The sequence below is a fragment of the Vulpes vulpes genome, chromosome 14 (genome assembly GCF_048418805.1).
Source record: "Vulpes vulpes isolate BD-2025 chromosome 14, VulVul3, whole genome shotgun sequence".
Taxonomy (NCBI): domain Eukaryota; kingdom Metazoa; phylum Chordata; class Mammalia; order Carnivora; family Canidae; genus Vulpes; species Vulpes vulpes.
Genome location: NC_132793.1, coordinates 110,189,379 through 110,207,571, shown reverse-complemented (window position 1 = coordinate 110,207,571; position 18,193 = coordinate 110,189,379). Strand labels below are relative to the sequence as shown.

General features: G+C 53.9%; 1 protein-coding gene across 1 annotated transcript in view; it reads right to left on the bottom strand.

Moving 5' to 3' along the window:
- Positions 1-1,251: 1,251 nt before the first annotated feature.
- POLN (DNA polymerase nu) overlaps positions 1,252-18,193 on the bottom strand; it is a 158,130-nt gene continuing 141,188 nt past the window's right edge. The window contains exons 21-26 of the mRNA XM_025998872.2: positions 16,516-16,647; positions 11,518-11,628; positions 8,668-8,746; positions 4,177-4,244; positions 2,312-2,373; positions 1,252-1,633 (exon numbers count right to left, since the gene is read on the bottom strand). Of these exons, the coding sequence (XP_025854657.2) occupies positions 1,448-1,633; positions 2,312-2,373; positions 4,177-4,244; positions 8,668-8,746; positions 11,518-11,628; positions 16,516-16,647 (638 nt within the window). The 3' untranslated portion in view covers positions 1,252-1,447. The remainder of the gene's footprint in view (positions 1,634-2,311; positions 2,374-4,176; positions 4,245-8,667; positions 8,747-11,517; positions 11,629-16,515; positions 16,648-18,193) is intronic.

The following is an 18,193-nucleotide window of genomic DNA, read 5'->3' as shown; positions in this document are numbered from 1 at the left end:
TTTGCGGGCAGCACGCTCTGACCCTCCCTGGCCTGGGGGGCACAAGGTGTATTCAGACATCAGCCTGAGGCCAATCATTTCTTTCGAGTGAGACACTGTGTGAAGCCCAGCCTGAGGTGACAGCATGAAGACAGGCCATGCACATAGGGACAGGACACACAACACACACCTGCAGCTGGCCCAGCAGTTCTCCACCAGCGCTCCAGATTCTGGAATGTTCTATTATACCGTGGTCAGGCCTGGCCAGTATAAGGTCAGATCCTTGTACACCTCATGAAAACAATGACAATATCTTGAAGCCATGAGAAAAGTTGGCCTGAGCACAGTAAACTGACTGCCAACATCACCCAGAAAAGCAGGCTCAGCAAAGGCGGTGGTGAGTAGAACCATCACTGTGGACATGGGTGGGCGGCTCTGGCATGTGTGGACCCAGGGCTGCATCTGGGCACCTGTTGGTATCCCACTTGGAGGGTGCACCTAGCATCCAGACAGGGAAGCAAGAGGGAGGGGAGACCCTGGGGGTGCCAGGATGGCCTGGACAGGACCCTGTTGGCAGGGGTGGGAACAGGGAGGCAGCAGAACGGAGGTGCAGTCCCACCTGGTGCACTTACTACCCAAGTGGGCTTGTACAGTGCTGTGAGCTTTCTGTGCCTCTGTTTCTCCACGGTGCAAGGGGGCACCATGGTGGCCCTCACAGTGGGCTGTGACGTTGTCGAGGTGCATGATCTGGGCTCTTGGCACTGGGGTTCTGAGAGAACCACTTTGAGAGGAGAGTCAGGGGGGCTGGCTGGCTTCCAGGGACTGGTCGCTGGCTGGCCAGGAGGCTAGTGCGCAGGCAGGGGGGCCCCAATGAAGATGCAAACACCGGCACACAGGCACCCCTGGCCTTGGGAGGCTTCGGCTGTGAGCACAGACCCAATGCCTGCCCTGCTGTGTGCTCTCTGAAGCTCACCGCTGCCATGGGGGTGGGGAGGCTGGGACGAAGGGGCAGGACCTCAGCTTCGAGAAGCTCAGGGAGCCAGTGGGGAGGGCCTCCAGGCTGCTGGCAGCTCCTTGGGCACCCACTAAGGAACTCACCCACTGGAGGAACCCACTGCAGTCTCCAGGGTGGCAGGGCTGGGAGCGCCTGCTCTGGGCCAGGTCGGGCCACTCCTGTTTCAGGCGCTCTGTCCTGGCTCTGGTTGAGTGGATCAGAGCCGTGGACATGGCATCTCCTACCGCGGGAAGAATTCATTTGGACAGAAACTCGGCTGGCTTTGAATAAGGCTTTTACTGCAAGGGACAAGCCAGGGGGTGGATGTGGCCCTCTCTACGTCCTGCTTTGGCGGGGGTGGGGGTGGGGGGAGGTGGGGAGCCAGTAAGTACAAAGCTCCCAGGGCTGACCTTGGGGAAGGCCACACAATGGGCTGGTGGAAACCAGTTCTCTTCCTCCCACTGTTGCCTGGGGCTACAGACAAAATGAAGGCGAAAAATGCGTGCACCGGGGGTAGGTGCTGACTAGGGGGCTGGCGGTGGCTGGGTGGTTGCTTGGAGACTCAGTGAGAGGTGGACTGGGCCAAGGGCCTGGGACCTTCTCCAGCGGCACCAGGTGTCCCCACGAGGGGCCGGCACTCAGGCTCACCTTCAGGGGCACCTGTGGGCAGCAGCCCAGGTGAGTCCCAGGCCCGGGCTAGCCCTTCCTGGCCCTCCCCGGCCCACATGCAGGCGGACTTGTGCCCACCTTGCCCACAGCGCACTGCCATGGATGGATGCACACATGCTCTGGCAGTGACAGGCAGACGGGCTCACCCCACATCTGCCCCGAGTCATAATACCTCAACCTTGGCTGAGCACCACACCTGACCTGCCAGGGCCTCTGCGCCAGGGAGCAGGCCTGCCGGGGCTGGGACAGGCAGAGTGCCTGACCTGTGCTTGCCACCTCAGGGCCCTGCTCCCTAGGGGGTCAGCAGGTTTTGATCCAAAAAGGGGCCAGAAGGGGACCTGGAGAGCCCTCTCAGGGACCCTAGCCCTGAGCAGGACCTTGCCAAGGCCCCTGGCCCAGGCTCAACAGCTCTCTCTTGACAGGGAGGATGGGTGCTGCCTGCCACCTGCGGGACTACAGGTGGGGTGGGGACTGCAGGGCCTGCGGGGCCTGCAGGGACCCTAGGGCAGGTGGGGGAGGGCAGCAGTCTGGGGACTCTGGGGCTGTAGGCAGTCTGGAGCCATGCCCTGCATCCCCACTTTCCTGCCCCTTGGGAGATGGACTCCCCTCCCCCTTCTGGGTGGCTCTAGCTGGAAGTGGCCAACTTGGAGAAGCCCCTTCCCCTCTCACCTGCAGCTGTAGCCCCAAGGCCCTCACGTATTGCAGGGACTCCATGGTGCCCCTGACAAGAGCTGGAACAAAGGTAAAGGAGGGAGAGGGATAGGCCTGAGCCACCTGGGCAGAGGTGGGACCACAGGAATGCCCTGCCCTGGTCCCCCTGCTCCCGAGTTATCTTTCGAGTCCACAGGATCAGCTGCATTGCTGGGTGTGCAGCCCCCACATTACTCTGGGGCTGGTTCCATCTCCCACTGGCCACATCCCTAGCATAGGCCTGAAGGCACCTTAACTGCACCAACCATGGTTCCCGGGGAGCAAGTTTCTCTGCTGCCAGTGGGGCCTTGGTCAGGTGGGGCTGGGGGTGGGCGCCATGCTAGGGCTTCCAGCTCTGTCCAGAGGCTCTGGGGCTGGGAAAAGGAGGGAGCACAGGGCCACCCTGGCTGGAGCAGCCGGGGCAGGAGGACCCACGCTCCCCACCACAGTCCTCATATATCTGGGGACTCGCATGTCAGGGTAAAGCCCGGAAGGGCAGCTCTGTGGTGCCAGTGGGTTGATCTTGCTATGCGGCCTCAGTCACCATGGGACAGTTGTTCTTGAGCCCTAAGAAAAGGGCAGCCTGGGTAGGGGAGGGTCAGCTGGTTCCATGTTTCTCAGACTTTGTGCTCTGAACTCTTTTGCCCTTTGATCAATAAATATTTCATTCTATCCTATTAAGTTATCTGCAATGCTCAATACAAAGATTGTGACAGATCCCATGAATGGGTGGGTGCTGCCTTGTTCTCCCCTCTCTGGTTTCGGGGTGAGCTAGCCAATACCCTGGGGAATGGGTCTCCAGGTGCCTAGAATGGGACACAGCTACCCTAGGGCCATGCACCTGAGCAACACGGTCTCGTTTCCTTCTCTGTGCTGTGCAGAGAGCAGCAGCAGAAGGCCAGAAAGCTGGTGCAGAGGCTGTGGTGTAGGGTTGTAGGGTCACTGGAAGGGCTGCATGGCCCCAGCCCCTCTGGCCTGATGTGTGGACCAGGAGCCCTGCAGAGGGGCCGTGGCCATTCTGGGAGGCTTCAGGGGTGTCCAGGTGCTTCTAAAGGGCAGAAGGCAGGACCTTGCTGCCCCTCACTCTACTGGACAAATACCTGCTGTGAAGGGAACCACTCCACCCGAGGATGGAATTGCCTCTGTAGGATGGAGTCCCCTCTATAGGATGGCAATCCCACTAAGGATGAAATCCTCATTTAGGATGGAGTCTCTCTATAGGTTAGAGTCCCTATTGTAGTATGGCGTCCCTTCTGTAGGATGGGGTTCTCTCTGTGGGACGGAGTCCCCTCTGTAGAGTGGGATCCTCTCTCTAGAATGGGGTCTTCTCTGTAGGATGGCAACCCCATATAGGTTGGAATCCCCTCTGTAGGATGGAGTCCTCACTCTAGGACCGAGGGCCATAAGGCCAGCAAGTCCAGAATGGGAGTCCCCATCATCTAGGAGCCCTGATGCTGAGGCAGACCCCACAATGGAGCATTTGATGTCCCTGAGGGCTGCTGGCCAGGATAGGGCATGTCCACTCACTATGGGGCAGGGAAGTGGCCTTGAATTCCTGCAAGAGGCAGGCACCAGCCAGACACAGGGGAGCTGCATTAGCCCTCCGTGAAATAAAAGCCGTTTTTGCGGGATCCCTGGGTGGTGCAGCGGTTTAGCGCCTGCCTTTGGCCCAGGGCGTGATCCTGGAGACCCAGGATCGAATCCCACATCGGGCTCCCGGTGCATGGAGCCTGCTTCTCCCTCTGCCTGTGTCTCTGCCTCTCTCTCTCTCTCTCTCTCTCTGTGACTATAATACATTAAAAAAAAAAAAAAAAAAAAAGCCGTTTTGTGCCACCCAGGCTCACCTGCAAACTCTGGAATCTGTGAATCTTCCACCTCAAATAGCAGCTCATCATGAATTTGGGCGACCAGCCTGGAAGACACAGTGGGGGAGGTAGTCACCCTGAGATGTGGTATCTGGGTTCCATGCTTTGCATAGCAATGGGGACACATGGGGTGCCATAGAAGGTTGTGGCATAGGGTGCTCTAGAGGGTGTGCCTTGGTGGGGAGTGAGAAGATCCAAGAGGATCCCTAGTGCCTGGGGTCACCTGACTGTCACCAGGATAGTCTCATGAGAAGAGGGAAGCACAGGTTAGAAGTGACCCCAGCTCCCCTTGCCCCTGCCTTTGGCTCCCATGATAGGGGGCACCTGGACCCCCAGCCAGGTCTGGACATAAACTTCTTCCTGGAGTTGAGGCCACCAATCTTAGAAAGTGGCTGCTCGTGGGTCCTGGCAGGGAGGCCGCCTTCTATCTGGGTACCTTCCTGCAGCCCCTACCTAAGCAATGCTGCCCCTGAGACCTTCCTTTCCCCTCTCCAGCTTTGGGCCTAGGGGCTGAGCCGCATGGATTCCATCATAGGCCCTCCAATGGGTGACCCTTCATCTAAGACTCTTCAGGTAACCCTGGAGGATGGCTGTGGTAGATGAGGCCAGTGGGAAGGTGGGAAGAGGTGTGAGGACAAGGTGCCAAGGGTCAGGGGTCTCTGGAGGGCTTAGGCTCCAGTGACTGGGGCTAGCAGGTGCAAATGTGTGCACAAGGAGGGAATGGTGCATGGGGGGACACCCCAGTAGCTCCATGTTGGCTGCACAGAACATGGCTGTAGTTGGATTGGCCGGCCCACACCAGACTTCATGTGTTCTGTCCAACGTGGGATCTGGGTTGATTTTTGTGGTTTGGGCAGATGACGGCTGCCATGGGCTGTGGCCATGGACCTGGTGCCAGCCCCTCTCTCAGGGCAGAGGAAGGTGGCTTGCTCTGTACACTCAGGGAGGTGAGGTATGGTGCAGGTGACCCACAGGAAGGATGCTAGACATCAGGGAGGGACCTGTGTGCTCTGCCCTCTGTGTGACTTGTCTCCGGGACTGGGCCTTCGAGGTCAGAGACCAGGTCCGGTCCTTGTCATTTTGTAGGCACAGTGCATAAGGGAAGAGGTGGCAGGCAGACTTCCCTGTGTGGCAGAGCTGTGGGCTCAGGGCTGCCCAGGAGAGGTGTGGTGAGGCTCCCTGTGCAACAGCCACCTGGGCAGCAAGCCCAGGCTACGGAGAGGGAGTGGCTCTTCCAACTGCAGAGCAGAGATGAGCTCTGCTGCCACTTTCAGGGGATACATGGCCTGGCTGCAGAGCTTCACAGAGGTCCCGCCAACCCATTCCTCCTGTCCCTGCTAAGAGTGGATTTGCAGAACGCCCTGGTTGCCCTGGAAGTTGCTCCGTACTGCGCTCTGGAAGCCAGACCAGGCTGGTGGCACGGGCACCCGCTGTCTTCAACTGACTCCACAGCCTCTGGTGGGGTCTTCATTTTCAAATGGGCAGAAACTCAGAAGAGGCCCTTGTAACTTCTTTCAGATTTAGCAGAATCCGTCTTCACACTTGAAATGACGCTGTGAATTCTGAGCCGCCAGTGTGGCAGCAACCTAAGAATAGGCCTGAGTTGTTAGTCACTTACACAGCACACAGAGTGCTCACTGCTGACTGCGACATTCCCTGACCTCGAACTGGGGCACAGACAGAAGAGGAGCAGAGATGCCCTGTGCGAATATCAGACCTGCTGTTTTGGGCAAGTGCGCTGTCCTCCGTTGATGCTCCTGTGAGGGGTGCTCCAGCAGAGGCCTCGGCACCTCACCCCTGGCCTGGCTCTGCATCCTTCCTATTCCACTCCCTCCTGGCTTCAGGAGCAGGCCTGGGGCTGCCCTGCCCACTCACAGTGTCCAGGCTCATCCAGGCCGTTCCTCACTGTTTGGCTGAGTGGGGCCTCTTACCTTCCCTGGGCCCCCAGCACCTTCTCTGCTCTTTTCTGAGGTGGGAGATTGAGTGCCCCACAGTCATGAGCATGACCTGGCTGCACTGCAAGGTGGTTAGAGGTCAGACGGCTGCCCTAGTGATGAGCAGATTATGTCATTTTCAACAGACCACCCCACATCTCCCCTGCTGTCCCTGTATCCAAGGGCAAAGGAGCAGGTAAGGGTCTTTAGGAGGCAGCCACTGTCCAGAGCAGAGGACTGGGAGGCTCTCCTGGTTCTCTTGGTGACAGAGGCACAGCATGAGCAGAAGCTGCAGCTCTGCAGCTCGGGTGGAGGCCCAGCACCAGTCCAGCTCTGCATGGATTTGGACACATGTAAGGCTCTGAGCCTCAGGTCCCCCTTGTCTACACTCATGGGTTAGTGCCAACCATCTCTGAAGCTTCTTTCTAACTCTGACATGTTCTGAAACCTAGAAAGGCCTTTTCACAGAGGCCCCAAGTTCTGAGAGACTGAGAGGGGAGCCTGCCTCGCCTGGCAGCAATGGCCCCTGAGTGCTGACCGTTCAGCCAAAGACTTGCTGGAAGCTCCCTGCCTTTTTGCTCTAGGCCTAGGGGCAGTGAGTGGAGCCTGGCCTGTGGCTCCAGCCCATGAGGGTACTTGGGGCCACTGGATGAGGCTGTCTGGGCACTTGTTCCCTTTGGACAACCATGAGCCTCTGGTGATGCATTTTGTGCTCCTTCAGGCAGATAGACCCTCACACTTGGCTCATGGTGGCCGATTCTAAACTTGATCCTAAACTTCTCCTATTACCCCGGGAAGAACAGAGCAAGTATACTAAACACAGAGTAGGAAAGGCCCCAGTATTCCACACCAAACTGCTTTAGTTCTAAAACAGTACAACCTATTTGCTATGGAAAGCATTTCCCAAAGACAGTGAAGCCTGAAAGAGGGGCAGCTGGGTTGCCAAAGCCCCGGGGCAGGAACTGTTTGTGCTCAGCTCTGGACTCTGTCATCTAAGAAGACCCCAAGTCCTCACGTACCAACTTCCTTTATCAATCCCACAAAACCCCAAAATGGATCAGACTTCTCTAGACATACGATATCACAGATATGGAACAACCATGCAGCTTTCGGTTCTGGCCAAGGTGATGAAGTAGCACAGGCTGCTCATGCCCCCTCCTAAATATACCCTACAGAAAGCACGCTCAGATGTCTGTCCCCCAAGGACCCTCCCTGGGCTGCTTCTCCCTGGTAGGCAGTAGGCATAGGTGGTACCTGGGGCAGGGGCTGCGGACAGGATGGGTCTGCTCCACACTCTGGGGGGCCTGGGGATAGTCCTCTCCCTACCCCTTTACTAGGATGACACCCAGTCTCCAGCAGGGCCTTTGTCCAGTGTGCTTTTCTGTACAAAACTGCTGGAATTGCCAAAAGGACACAGGCTCAAAAGTCAAAATGAACTTCTTTCAAAAAGAAATCCATGGAGAAGGTGCCAGGAAAGATGAAGGACCTCAGATAAATGAGGACATCGTGCCTTGAGAAGGTAGAACAGGGTAGATAAGGGTAGAACCCTTATCGAAGCCAAGACGAAACTGTAACCTCAGATGGAGAAGGGTCCAGAAGGGCAAGCAGCCAGGTGACGTAGGTGCATGACCTCTCCCCGCCCCCAGGGTTACAAGCTGGAGAATCAGCTGCCTGATGCTGTCACCTGAGGAGGGCTTGCCTGCAGGGATAGGCCCACTGTGGCCTGCTGGAGACCACCCCAATATGGGCTGATCGTGTGTGGAACAGGGAGGAAGCCAGGCCTTCTGGGCTTTGAAACACTAACTCCTCTGGGACACTTCCAGATTAGCTGCCAGCAAGGGGTCCTGGACTTCTGGAGGAGAATGCACCCCCTGCCACCTGTACCAGTGCCAGGGCCTTGCATTGCTGCAGAGCTGGGCAGGATGTCACCAGCCACCTGGATGCTCAGGGTGTATGCCCCAGGGGGTATACCCCGAAAATGAGGCAGAGACAGAAACTGGAGAGAACTGTGACCCAGAGGCAGCCGTGGCTGAGCCCCATTTTTGAGATGCACCAGTACGCTGGCTCTGGGGGCAGGAACGGTGTCTCTATGTCCTGACTGAGGGTCTGTGGGGTCTGCCCACCTCGGGGTGGGCAGCTGCGTGGGAGGTCTGGCCTCTCCACACACACCTGGGGAGATGCATTTCTGCACCAGCTGAGGAGATGCATTTCTGCACCAGCTGAGGCCTCTAGGTGAATGGCCTGTTGCTACTGCAGCTGCAGTGAGTTGGCCCTTGGGCACTTTGCCCAGCCCAAGTTGGGAGGCAGGGGCTCTGTTGGGAGTGCTGAGAGGAGCTCAGGCTCAGGGGCCCCCACCGCTTGGGGTTCTGAGCTCGTCAGAATCAAGATCCATACATGGGAAGTGGCAGGTGCTGCTTTGCTCCTGGGAGGTGTGTGCACATGGGCCTGCCATGGTGTCAACTCCCACCCAAGCCCCGAGAACGGCAGGACCAGATGCTGGGTCAGGCCTGGGCAGGCTGGCCACTCACTCACTGACCTGGCTGTCAGGGTAGGGGAAGTGGCCACTGCCGTGAAGATGCGGATCATAGCCATCTTACAGAGGTCTGCGGCGGAGCCTGTGGGTACAGAAGTTTGATTTTCACGAATGATGTGAAGTCCAGGGCCCTGCAGCAGGGATTTGGCTAGTAGGATGGCCAGGTATGGTCAGTCAAGGCAGGCTGTCTTTTCTATGTTGTAGAACACAGGACCCAATGCCCTACCGGTTAAAACAACCGATCTACTATCTCATAGTTTCTGCAGAGCAAGAACCCAACCCGTGTGGCTGGGTCCTCTGCTCGGGGCCTCATAGCCTGAGATCTGTGGGCGACCCAGCAATCCTCAATTGGAAGCCCAACTAGGGAAGACTCATTTCCAAGTGACCCCAGGTTGTTAGCAAGATTCATTTCCTCGCAGTGGCATGACTGAGGTTCCTGTGTTGCGGCTGACGCTAGCTGTAGGCTGCGCTCAGCTTCTGGAGGCTGTCCTTAGGTCCTTGCCATGGGCCCTCTGCCCCACATGCAGTTTGCTTCTTCATGGCCAGCTGAAGGGCACCTGCTGCGCTGGATCTCTGACCTCCAAACCTTCTTTCAAGGTTTGGACTGCCTGATTAGGTCACGTCCACCCTGGGTAGTCTCCCTTTTAACTACAAATCCCCTTTTGCCACATGGCTTGACCTAACTATGGTAATGATATCATATCCACAGGTTCTGCCAACACTTGGGGCATGCACACAGGGTGCAGAATCTAGAATCCCACCCACCGCACCAGCTAAGAGTGACCAGGCATGGATGTGCACTCAGCCTTCCAGCTCAGTGGACTTTTGACTTCATTTTGCTCAGCTCCCCAGTGGATAGCTTGGGGCTATAATACATCCTCCTAGATTCTGGAAGGGATAAATCACACCTGTCAGGCATCTAATCATCCAGGACTGTGCTGGGCACTCTGCAAGGTGCTGGAGAGTGTAGGGACATGCCCAGTCCGGTACTGGGCACTCAGCAGGTGTCTTAATAAAGGGTTTTGGGGGATGCCTGGGTGGCTCAGCAGTTGAGCATCTGCCTTTGGCTCAGGGTGTGATCCTGGGGTCTGGAATCAAGTCCTGCATCGGGCTCCCTGCAGGGAGCCTGCTTCTCCCTCTGCTTGTCTCTGCCTCTCTCTCTGTGTCTCTCATGAATGAATAAATAAAAAATCTTTAAAAAAAAAAGGGCTTTGATCATGGGAACGGACTGAAGTTAGGTCTCATTGGTGGTTTGAAATTGCTTTAGTTGTCTGTGGTTCCCAAGGTTAATGAAGAAATGAAAGCTGTTAGTCTGTGGACTGGCCTTCCTCCACTGTGAGGCTAAGTATCCACGATAAGATGCCCTTTTCCTAAGAGTGTAGCAGTGATGCTGGATGCGGAATTCTGGCCTCTGAGGCAGACCTGCTGGTGGTGAGGAGAGTCTCAATAGGGATGGGAATGTGCGCTGGGGTGGGAGGTTGGGAAAAGTGCAAAGGGCTAGAGAAACAAGGAGGTGAGTGTGGGGGGAGAGAGAGGGAGTGCATGCGGGGGAGGCCCAGGGAGGTGGGCGTGTCATGGTACATCCTGTTGGCTGATGTGTCAGAGGCAGAACTTTCTTTTGGGCACTGGCCACTGCTTGTCCCTGGCACCTAGTTCAGCTCACACAAGTTTTTAAGTTGATGGATGGCAAGTCACTTGCTCAGAGATACATGTGTGCAGGAGGCCATATCCATGGTAGCTGGATTTCATGGCCAAGACTCCTAGTCAGCTTCTCACATGAAGATATCTTGTGTGCAATTCCCTCTGGAAGGGCTCTACCACAGCTTCAACATCACTTTGACCATGCCTCGCACACGTCTCATGAACAGATACGTGGCCACGGCCTGACAACTGCCTCATCTGTGAAAACCCACCATCTCAGGATTTGGAGGGCTGGCACTGTCCTCTTGTCTAGGTGGTCACAGTGGGAGACTGGACTCAGGAAGACTCTATACTGAACCCAGATCCTAGTAATTGTCCTGCCAGCTGCTGCTGAGCCTCCTATTGTCCCAGCAATGCCCAGAGGCTGAGTCCAAACTAGGCAGTGCTGCTGTGTCCCACTCTCTGCAGGATTTACGGGGACATGATCTCCATCCTGCCCTGATGCAGGCCACCCGCTCCACATCTCCCAGGGTCCCTGGCTGCCCTCCTGCCACAGAACACCCCTCTGGGGGCATGTGGTGGAATCTTGCCTTCAGGCCTCATGTCAGGGCCCTGGGTCCTCGGTTTCCAATCTATGACCTATGGGGTCACTGACAGGATGACACCTGACCACTGGGCTGCCTGGGGCCTCCCTGGAACAGCTCGTGGCACATGGAATGTGGAGCCTGTGATTATACTCTCCCTCTTCACCTCTGTGCTGTGGCTAGAGATTATGGAGAAGTCTTCACAATGAGGGGTGGACAACGTGCCGTTACTCCTTCCCCTGCCTGCTGCTGATGGCTGCATGACCCAGAAGGGCCTGCTGGGTCTGGCAGCCTTACTGCAAGGTCTTACTCTGCCAGACATGTGGGGCATAGCAGAGAGCCCGAGGCCAAGAGGCCAGGGACTAGGCCCTGCCCTAGTCCTGGCTACATCAACTCCTAAAGCCTCAGCTTCCTATTCATAGAGCCAGGATAGTGGTGCTTGAGGGAAATATCATAAAGACCACCACGTGCTGAGCGCCAAGAGCTATTTCACTGGTGCTTCAGGCCTAACTGCCAGCGAGCCCAGGAATATCATCAGGATAATCTGCTGGGTGTCACTCAGCCCTGCAGCTGCTAAGAACCCAAGAAGCAAATGGACACAGCAGGCAGGCTAAAGGACTCTGTGTACCTTGCACCACGAAGTTCACCGCCTGCCGCTCTGCTTGTGCCCGGAGCTGCTGGTCTTGGTCATGGACCCTTGGCAGTGGTCTCCTCCTGCCCATGATGGATGCCACGTAGCCTGGGTCACACATAGAAGAGGATATGAGGCAGGAATAACAGGCAGTGGGGTGCCCTGGTGTTTCCATCCTCTGTGGACACAGCTTCCCTCTGGTTGGGCCCAGGGGCCCCAGCAGGACCCCCTCCTCACTGCAGCACTGAGCTTTGCCCAGAGGCACCTTGGTCTGTCTCTGGGGCAAGTGGATTCTGTGGTGGGAAAGCTTGCCTGGTGGCTCTCCTTTCTGACTTCTGACAGAGGACGGGGAAGGTACTTTATAAAGGTTCTTAAAAGCCACCTGTGGAACTTGGGTACAGAAGTGATTCTGGACCATGAGGCATTTGGGATGGGGAGAAAGGCATTAATCCATATTCTACTTGAGGAGGCATTGATGGTCTATGCTAGGAGCCATATTCTCACACATGGGGGCAGATCCAAGTTTTGTGGGGCCTGAAGCTTCATAATTTTGAAGTTCTCTTTCTCTTTTTTTAAAGTAGGCTCCATGTTGGGGCACCTGGGCGGCTCAAATGGCGAAGCATCTGCCTTCAGCTCAGATCATGATCTTAGGGTCCTGGGATCAGCCCTGCATCAGGCTTCCTGCTCAGAGGAGTGTCTGTTTCTCCCTCTGCCCCTCTGACCTTCTTGTGCTCTCTCTCCCCTCTCTTCTCTCTCTCTCTCTCTCTCTGTCAAATAAATAAATAAAATCTTAAAGAAAAAAAAAAGTAGGCTCCATGCCTAGCATGAACCTGACACAGGGCTCGATCTCATGACCCTGAGATCATGATATTAGACAAAACCAAGAGTTGGATGCTCAACAGACTTCTGCAAGGTCTTCCAGAAGAAAATAAGCAGAAACATGCTGTGTTCTTTGAGTAGATTTCTGACAGTGAGGACCTGGGCTTTATTAGGTGTTGGTGAAATTAAATTCTCCACTCAGGATTTCACATGTTTGAGGATTGGGGATTGGGGAGACCCTAAGAATTTCCCACAAATGTCATAATTATCAAAATGACAATGTTTTGAGCACCCGTTGTATGCCAGGCGGTAAGAGAAAGCCTAATAGTGACTGGCAGTGAGGACAGGGAGAGTCCATGCTTCTGCCTGAATATACTTCAGTCTCTGCCTCTTGGTGTGCCTAGTGATTTTGGGCTGGATGCTGGGTATTGTGTGTTTTATGTTGCTGAGCATTGGTTTAGAGTCTTTATTTCAAGAGTGTTTGTTGGACCCAAGTAATTGGCAGATCTGATGCTTTTGTTAGGGCAGGTTTAGAGTAGCCTTTAATTAGGGCTAGTTCAGACCTACTACTAGGGTGTGGTCCTTCTGGGGTCTCTCCTGACTGTCACAGATATCCAATGAGGACTGTCCACTCTGGGAGTCAGAATGTGCACATGTCTAGCCCTGTACGGACTCTGGGATTGTCCTGCCTACTGCTCCATTCGGTGGAGCTCCACCTCAGTGTGTATGTCCTGGTGCTCAGACACAGAGGGAATCCTCTTAAGATGTGTGCAAAGCGCCCTCCTCTCTGATACTCTGCCTCCCCAGTCCTGAGGCCTGTCTCCTTAGCTTAGTGAGACCACCATCATTGGCTTGGTCTCCCCTCCTGCATGTGCTCCGGGGTGCTTGGAGGCTCTCAGGGATGAACCCAGTGTCTGAAAACAGCTGCTTCATTCATGCCCAGTTTTCTAGTTGTTTATTGTGGGAGGAGGGTCTGAGCTCAGGCCCAAAGTGGAAGCCCCTGGCTCCACACATTTCAAATCTTGCTTCTGCTCTACCCAGTGTTTGCAGGGCTGAGGTCAGAGTTCCTGATAACTCTGCGAGATGTCTCCCATCCCTCCCCTTCAAGTTACTATGCTCAGGAAGGGGGCCAGGGGATGGAAGGAATGCTTCTAGAAGCCATTCCTATGCCAGCATGGCCAGCATCCCTCAATCATTCAGGGAAAGAGTGATAAACCACAAATATATCTGCACTGAAATCCAAATTAAATGAGTCACTGACTCGACTTCCCCTTAGCTGGATCCCAAACTGGCTGTAGCCACTCTGATGCCCCCTGGCATAGAAAGGAGGGGCTGGGGTGGAGGAGGCAGCCTCTCAGTCGATTGCAGTCAAAATGCATTGCTTTTGCCAATTTTATAAAGGACCAGACGATATGTGCAGCTTGCAGGGCCTCTCTCCAGGGCCTTGGAAAGGACTCCGGACCTACCTATAATCAGCACCCTGGTAGATCTACCTTGTGTGCCTGCTCCAGCCCCAGTAAGGTCAGGCATGCCCATGCAGAGAGCTGCCACCCACACCTGGGACCTGAGCCCTGCTCTAGCCAGCAGCTGATGCTGCCTCCTTGCTGTGTTCTCCATCCATCCCACCTCAGACGCTGGGCTGAGACCCTGACACTTCAGACTGCTCCCGGGGTACCGGCTCTGACTTTAGCTTCTCCTGCTAATCTATTTCCCATGCTCGAGGACCGATTTGTGCAAAAAAACCCCAGACTCTTCCTGTGGCATGGTGTGCCACACAGGGTGCAGGCCTGCTGGCCTTGTCTCTGGCCCTGTGCTTCCCCCAGCCGCCTGCCCACCCCTGTGCTGCTCCAGGCTCTCCCAGCCTTTCACATGGTGGCCTAGAGGTCACCCCCAGCGAGGCTGGGGCTCATACTGCTCTCCAGGGACCTCCCTCCGCCACTCTCTGTACTGGCATCCTGTTGGCTTTTTTCACACTGAGAATCCCATCATTCTGATCCTGTCTGAATGTACTTGCTTACCTGGTCTTCCTGTCTGCTCTTGGATGGAATCACTGGCATCAACACAGTGCCTGAGCCTCAACAAAATGTCTGTGGAAGATTTTAATGATCATTTGAGGATTTCTTCAGTGTTTGCCCAGAAATGTAATAGCCAGGTTGCAGGGCATGCATGCAATGCATGCATTGTGTGTGGCCTCGTGTGTGTGGCCCTTTGAGAGTTGAGTATGAGGTGGCAGGGAGGGTGCCGGCTTTGGGCCTGAGCTGCCTGGGGCAGGATCCTGGCCTGGTACCGCCTGTTAGCTGTGTGATTGTGAGAAGCTACTTAACTTCTTGGTGACTCATTTTCCTCATCTGTAAGATGGGTAAAGGGTACTACCCAGTTGTAGAACTGCAGTGAGGATTACATGAGTTACTTTACGGAAAGCCGCTGAAATCGTGCCTGCACCTTCACAGTCCTCTGCTTATGACAGTCCTGACTCCATATACTCTCGTCAACACTGGGTTCTGTTGCTCTTCTGACATTTCAAAGTGGGCAGTATTTTATTTTCCCTTTGTTGAAGGTGTGGGTTGCAGCAAGTGGGGGCTCAGCCCCCAGGTCCAGGGAGCCTGTTAGATGCTTGCTGGGGATGGAAGCGGTTTGCTGGCTTTCTTTTGCAAGGGAGCTGGGCACTAAGTGTGTTCAGTGCCCACAGGGGCCCCATGTGGGGCTACTGCCTGGACACATGGTCAGGCCCAGGAGGAGCCTGTGGGAGGGCTGCCCAGGATTGCCAGTCCTCAGCAAGCCTGGCTCCTGAGGGACCCCAAGGGAGCACACCACAGCCATCAGGAGGGCTGGCCCACAGCTGTCCCTTCCATAAAGCCCGAGTGCCCCTCTGTACCTGTGGCTGGCTCCTTTCCCAAGGTCTGCTTCCTGAATTTCTGCTCCTGCTCATTTCTTTCCTTCCTACTTCTTCATTTCTCTGTGATGCTCTCTTCCAAATATCTTGGGTTGAATACAACCCATTTATGTTAACAAATTTCTTTCTTTCCTTTTAAAATCTACTTTTAAAGTACTCCATTTCTTCTGCATGAAGTGTCAGTATGGAGATCCTCTCCCTGTCATTTATTTCTAAGATGTTTGTAATGTTCTTGTGACTTCTAATTCTGAGTCATTAAGGAGTGTGATACATTTTCAAGCAGGTGGACAGACGGATGGCCACACACTGAGGTATGAGCTACCTTTGCATCCACTGTGGTCACATGACATGTTCTATTTGATAGTCTTTGAAATCTGTGACCAAATTGTGTTGAAATTTTGTAAACATACCATGTGCTTTTCATACGAGCATGTGTTCTCCACTTTTAGGTGAAAGAGTTTCTCTCTCTGCTTATCGAGCAATTTCTTTCTTTCTTTCTTTTTCTTTCTTTCTTTCTTTCTTTCTTTCAGAAAGATGGTATAAATTTGATTAACTAGAAACAAGCCAAATTTATTTATTTATTTTTAAAGATTTTATTTATTTATTTATTTATTTATTTATTTATTTATTTATTTATTATTCATGAGAGACACAGAGAGAGGCAGAGACACAGGCAGAGGGAGAAGCAGTCTCCATGCAGGGAGCCTGATGTGGGACTCGATCCTGGGCTGAAGCTGCCCAGAATCCTGCCCTGAGCTGAAAGTAGATGCTCAACTGCTGAGCCACCCAGGCATCCCCCATCGAGCATTTTCTGTTTTTTTTTTTTAATAAATTAATTTTTTATTGGTGTTCAATTTACCAACATACAGAATAACACCCAGTGCTCATCCCGTCAAGTGTCCCCCTCAGTGCCCGTCACCCATTCACCCCCACCCCCGCCCTCCTCCCCTTCCACCACCCCTAGTTCATTTCCCAGAGTTAGGAGTCTTTATGTTCTGTCTCCCTTTCTGATATTTCCCACACATTTCTTCTCCCTTCCCTTATATTCCCTTTCACTATTATTTTCTGACTCCGAGATTGCCTCAAGCTGATCCTACTCTGGACCCTTCTCACACTGAAGCCTTGTGGTCCCATTTCACGCTCACCCAGTCCCCTCCCACATGCCCGCCAGTCCCCTCCCACATGCAGGCCACCCCCAAAGAAGCAGGGGCCAGGAGACCAGGTATGTAGTCAGCAGGGAGGGGAAGAGGGGACTGCAAAGGTTTTGGCTGCATCTGGCTCACCTGTCTGGTGACACTGGGCAATGGTTGTTTGGACAAAGTCCTTGATTTTCTTGTACTTCTGCAAAAAACTCTCCAAAAACTGGGCAGCTTCCTGCACAGTAACCCCAAGGCACGCTGCAAGCCTCTCCTTCCCTGTGTGGACAGAAACGCTCAAGATCAGAGGCAAGCCCTGGTACACCTGTGGGGACCAGGAGAGCAAGCTGCCAGGCAGTGGCCACGACAGGTCCCGGGGCACCACCCATCTCTTCTGATTGGTCAGGATGGTGTTGGCTTAGGCTTTCCAGCTGAGTGCTCAGTGCTGCTCGGCCTAGACTGGTGCCTGATAAACATGTATTTACTCAGTGATGTTGGCTGAGTGCCCGGCAAGTACTGCTTGTAAAGTCGTGAGTGAGTAGCTCTACTGCCCCGTCCAGAGGGAGACCTGACCTGAATGGAGGACATCAGGGAGAGGCACAGAGGAAAAGGGAAGGAAATATTCCATCACTAAATCATGAGAAAATGTACTTAGGAGCTCCCATCCTTGAAATTTTTATTTTGAGACAAACACTTCTGGTCCAGGCCACTATTTCTTTCCCAGAGGATGCAGGTATTCTTGTGAGACTGTTTACAGCAAGATCTGGTCAGGACAGAACCTCAGCTCCAGCACAGACTGCTGGGAGCAGGTGTTGAGGCCATGCTGACCTGGGTCACCCACTGGAAATTCTGTGTGGCCTTGGGGCAGTTTTGTGGCCTGCTGTCAGCCCCATTTCTTCACCTACAACTCACAAACACTAGTCCTTATCCCAGGAGCTGTTAAGGGGACATGTCCGAAGGAGCAGGATGGATGGGGCTCACAGATCCAATCTTCTCTGTGACCAGGCCACTCTAGCCCTGGGCAGCTGATGCTTTCAGTGGCTGCACATCTTGGGGAAGCAAAGGGGCAGATGTCTGCTTCCACCGCTGGGCTAGGGAGAATGGGAAAGGCTGCAGTGGTGCCCTGTGCTCCCCAAAATCTCTCACAGCAGAGAGAGCTTGTGGAGCACCTGTCCTTGCTCTTGCCAAGCTTGCCTGACTGTCCCATGTCATTTGGACAGAAACAAACAAACAAAAAAACTCAATTTTCCCTATTAGGGCTTAATTAAGACCATGTGATAGCTTCATGAATACATTACACTGAAATAATCCATCTCTAATTCCTTCTTTCTGTGACTTTCTGATCAGTGCCCCTCTGCTACGTCACTCTGGTGCAAAACTCTATCAGCTTTCAGAAAGGAATTGGATGATGGCTGGACACCTCCAGCAGGTCTGGCTCGGGGGAACCTGAATCTCCTCAGCTAAGTCCTTTCTCACATCTAATCTACTGTTAATCCTCGTCAGTGAATTTTTTATTACTGACATTGTAATTTTCAGTTTTAGGATTTCCATTTGGTTCTTTTTATTTTCTGAGATTTCCTATTTTCTTTTCATTCCTTATGAGCATGCCTTCCTTTACATCCTTCAGCTCAGTTATAACAGTGGCTTTAAAATCCTTGTCTGCTAATTTCAACATCTGGGTCATCTCAGGATTTGCTTCTGTGATGGCCTTTTCTTTTGAGTATAGATCAAATTATCCTGTTTCTTCATATGTTCAGTCATTTTGAATTAAATACTGGATGTTGTGAATGAAATGTGATAGACACTTTGGATTCTATTATGTTTT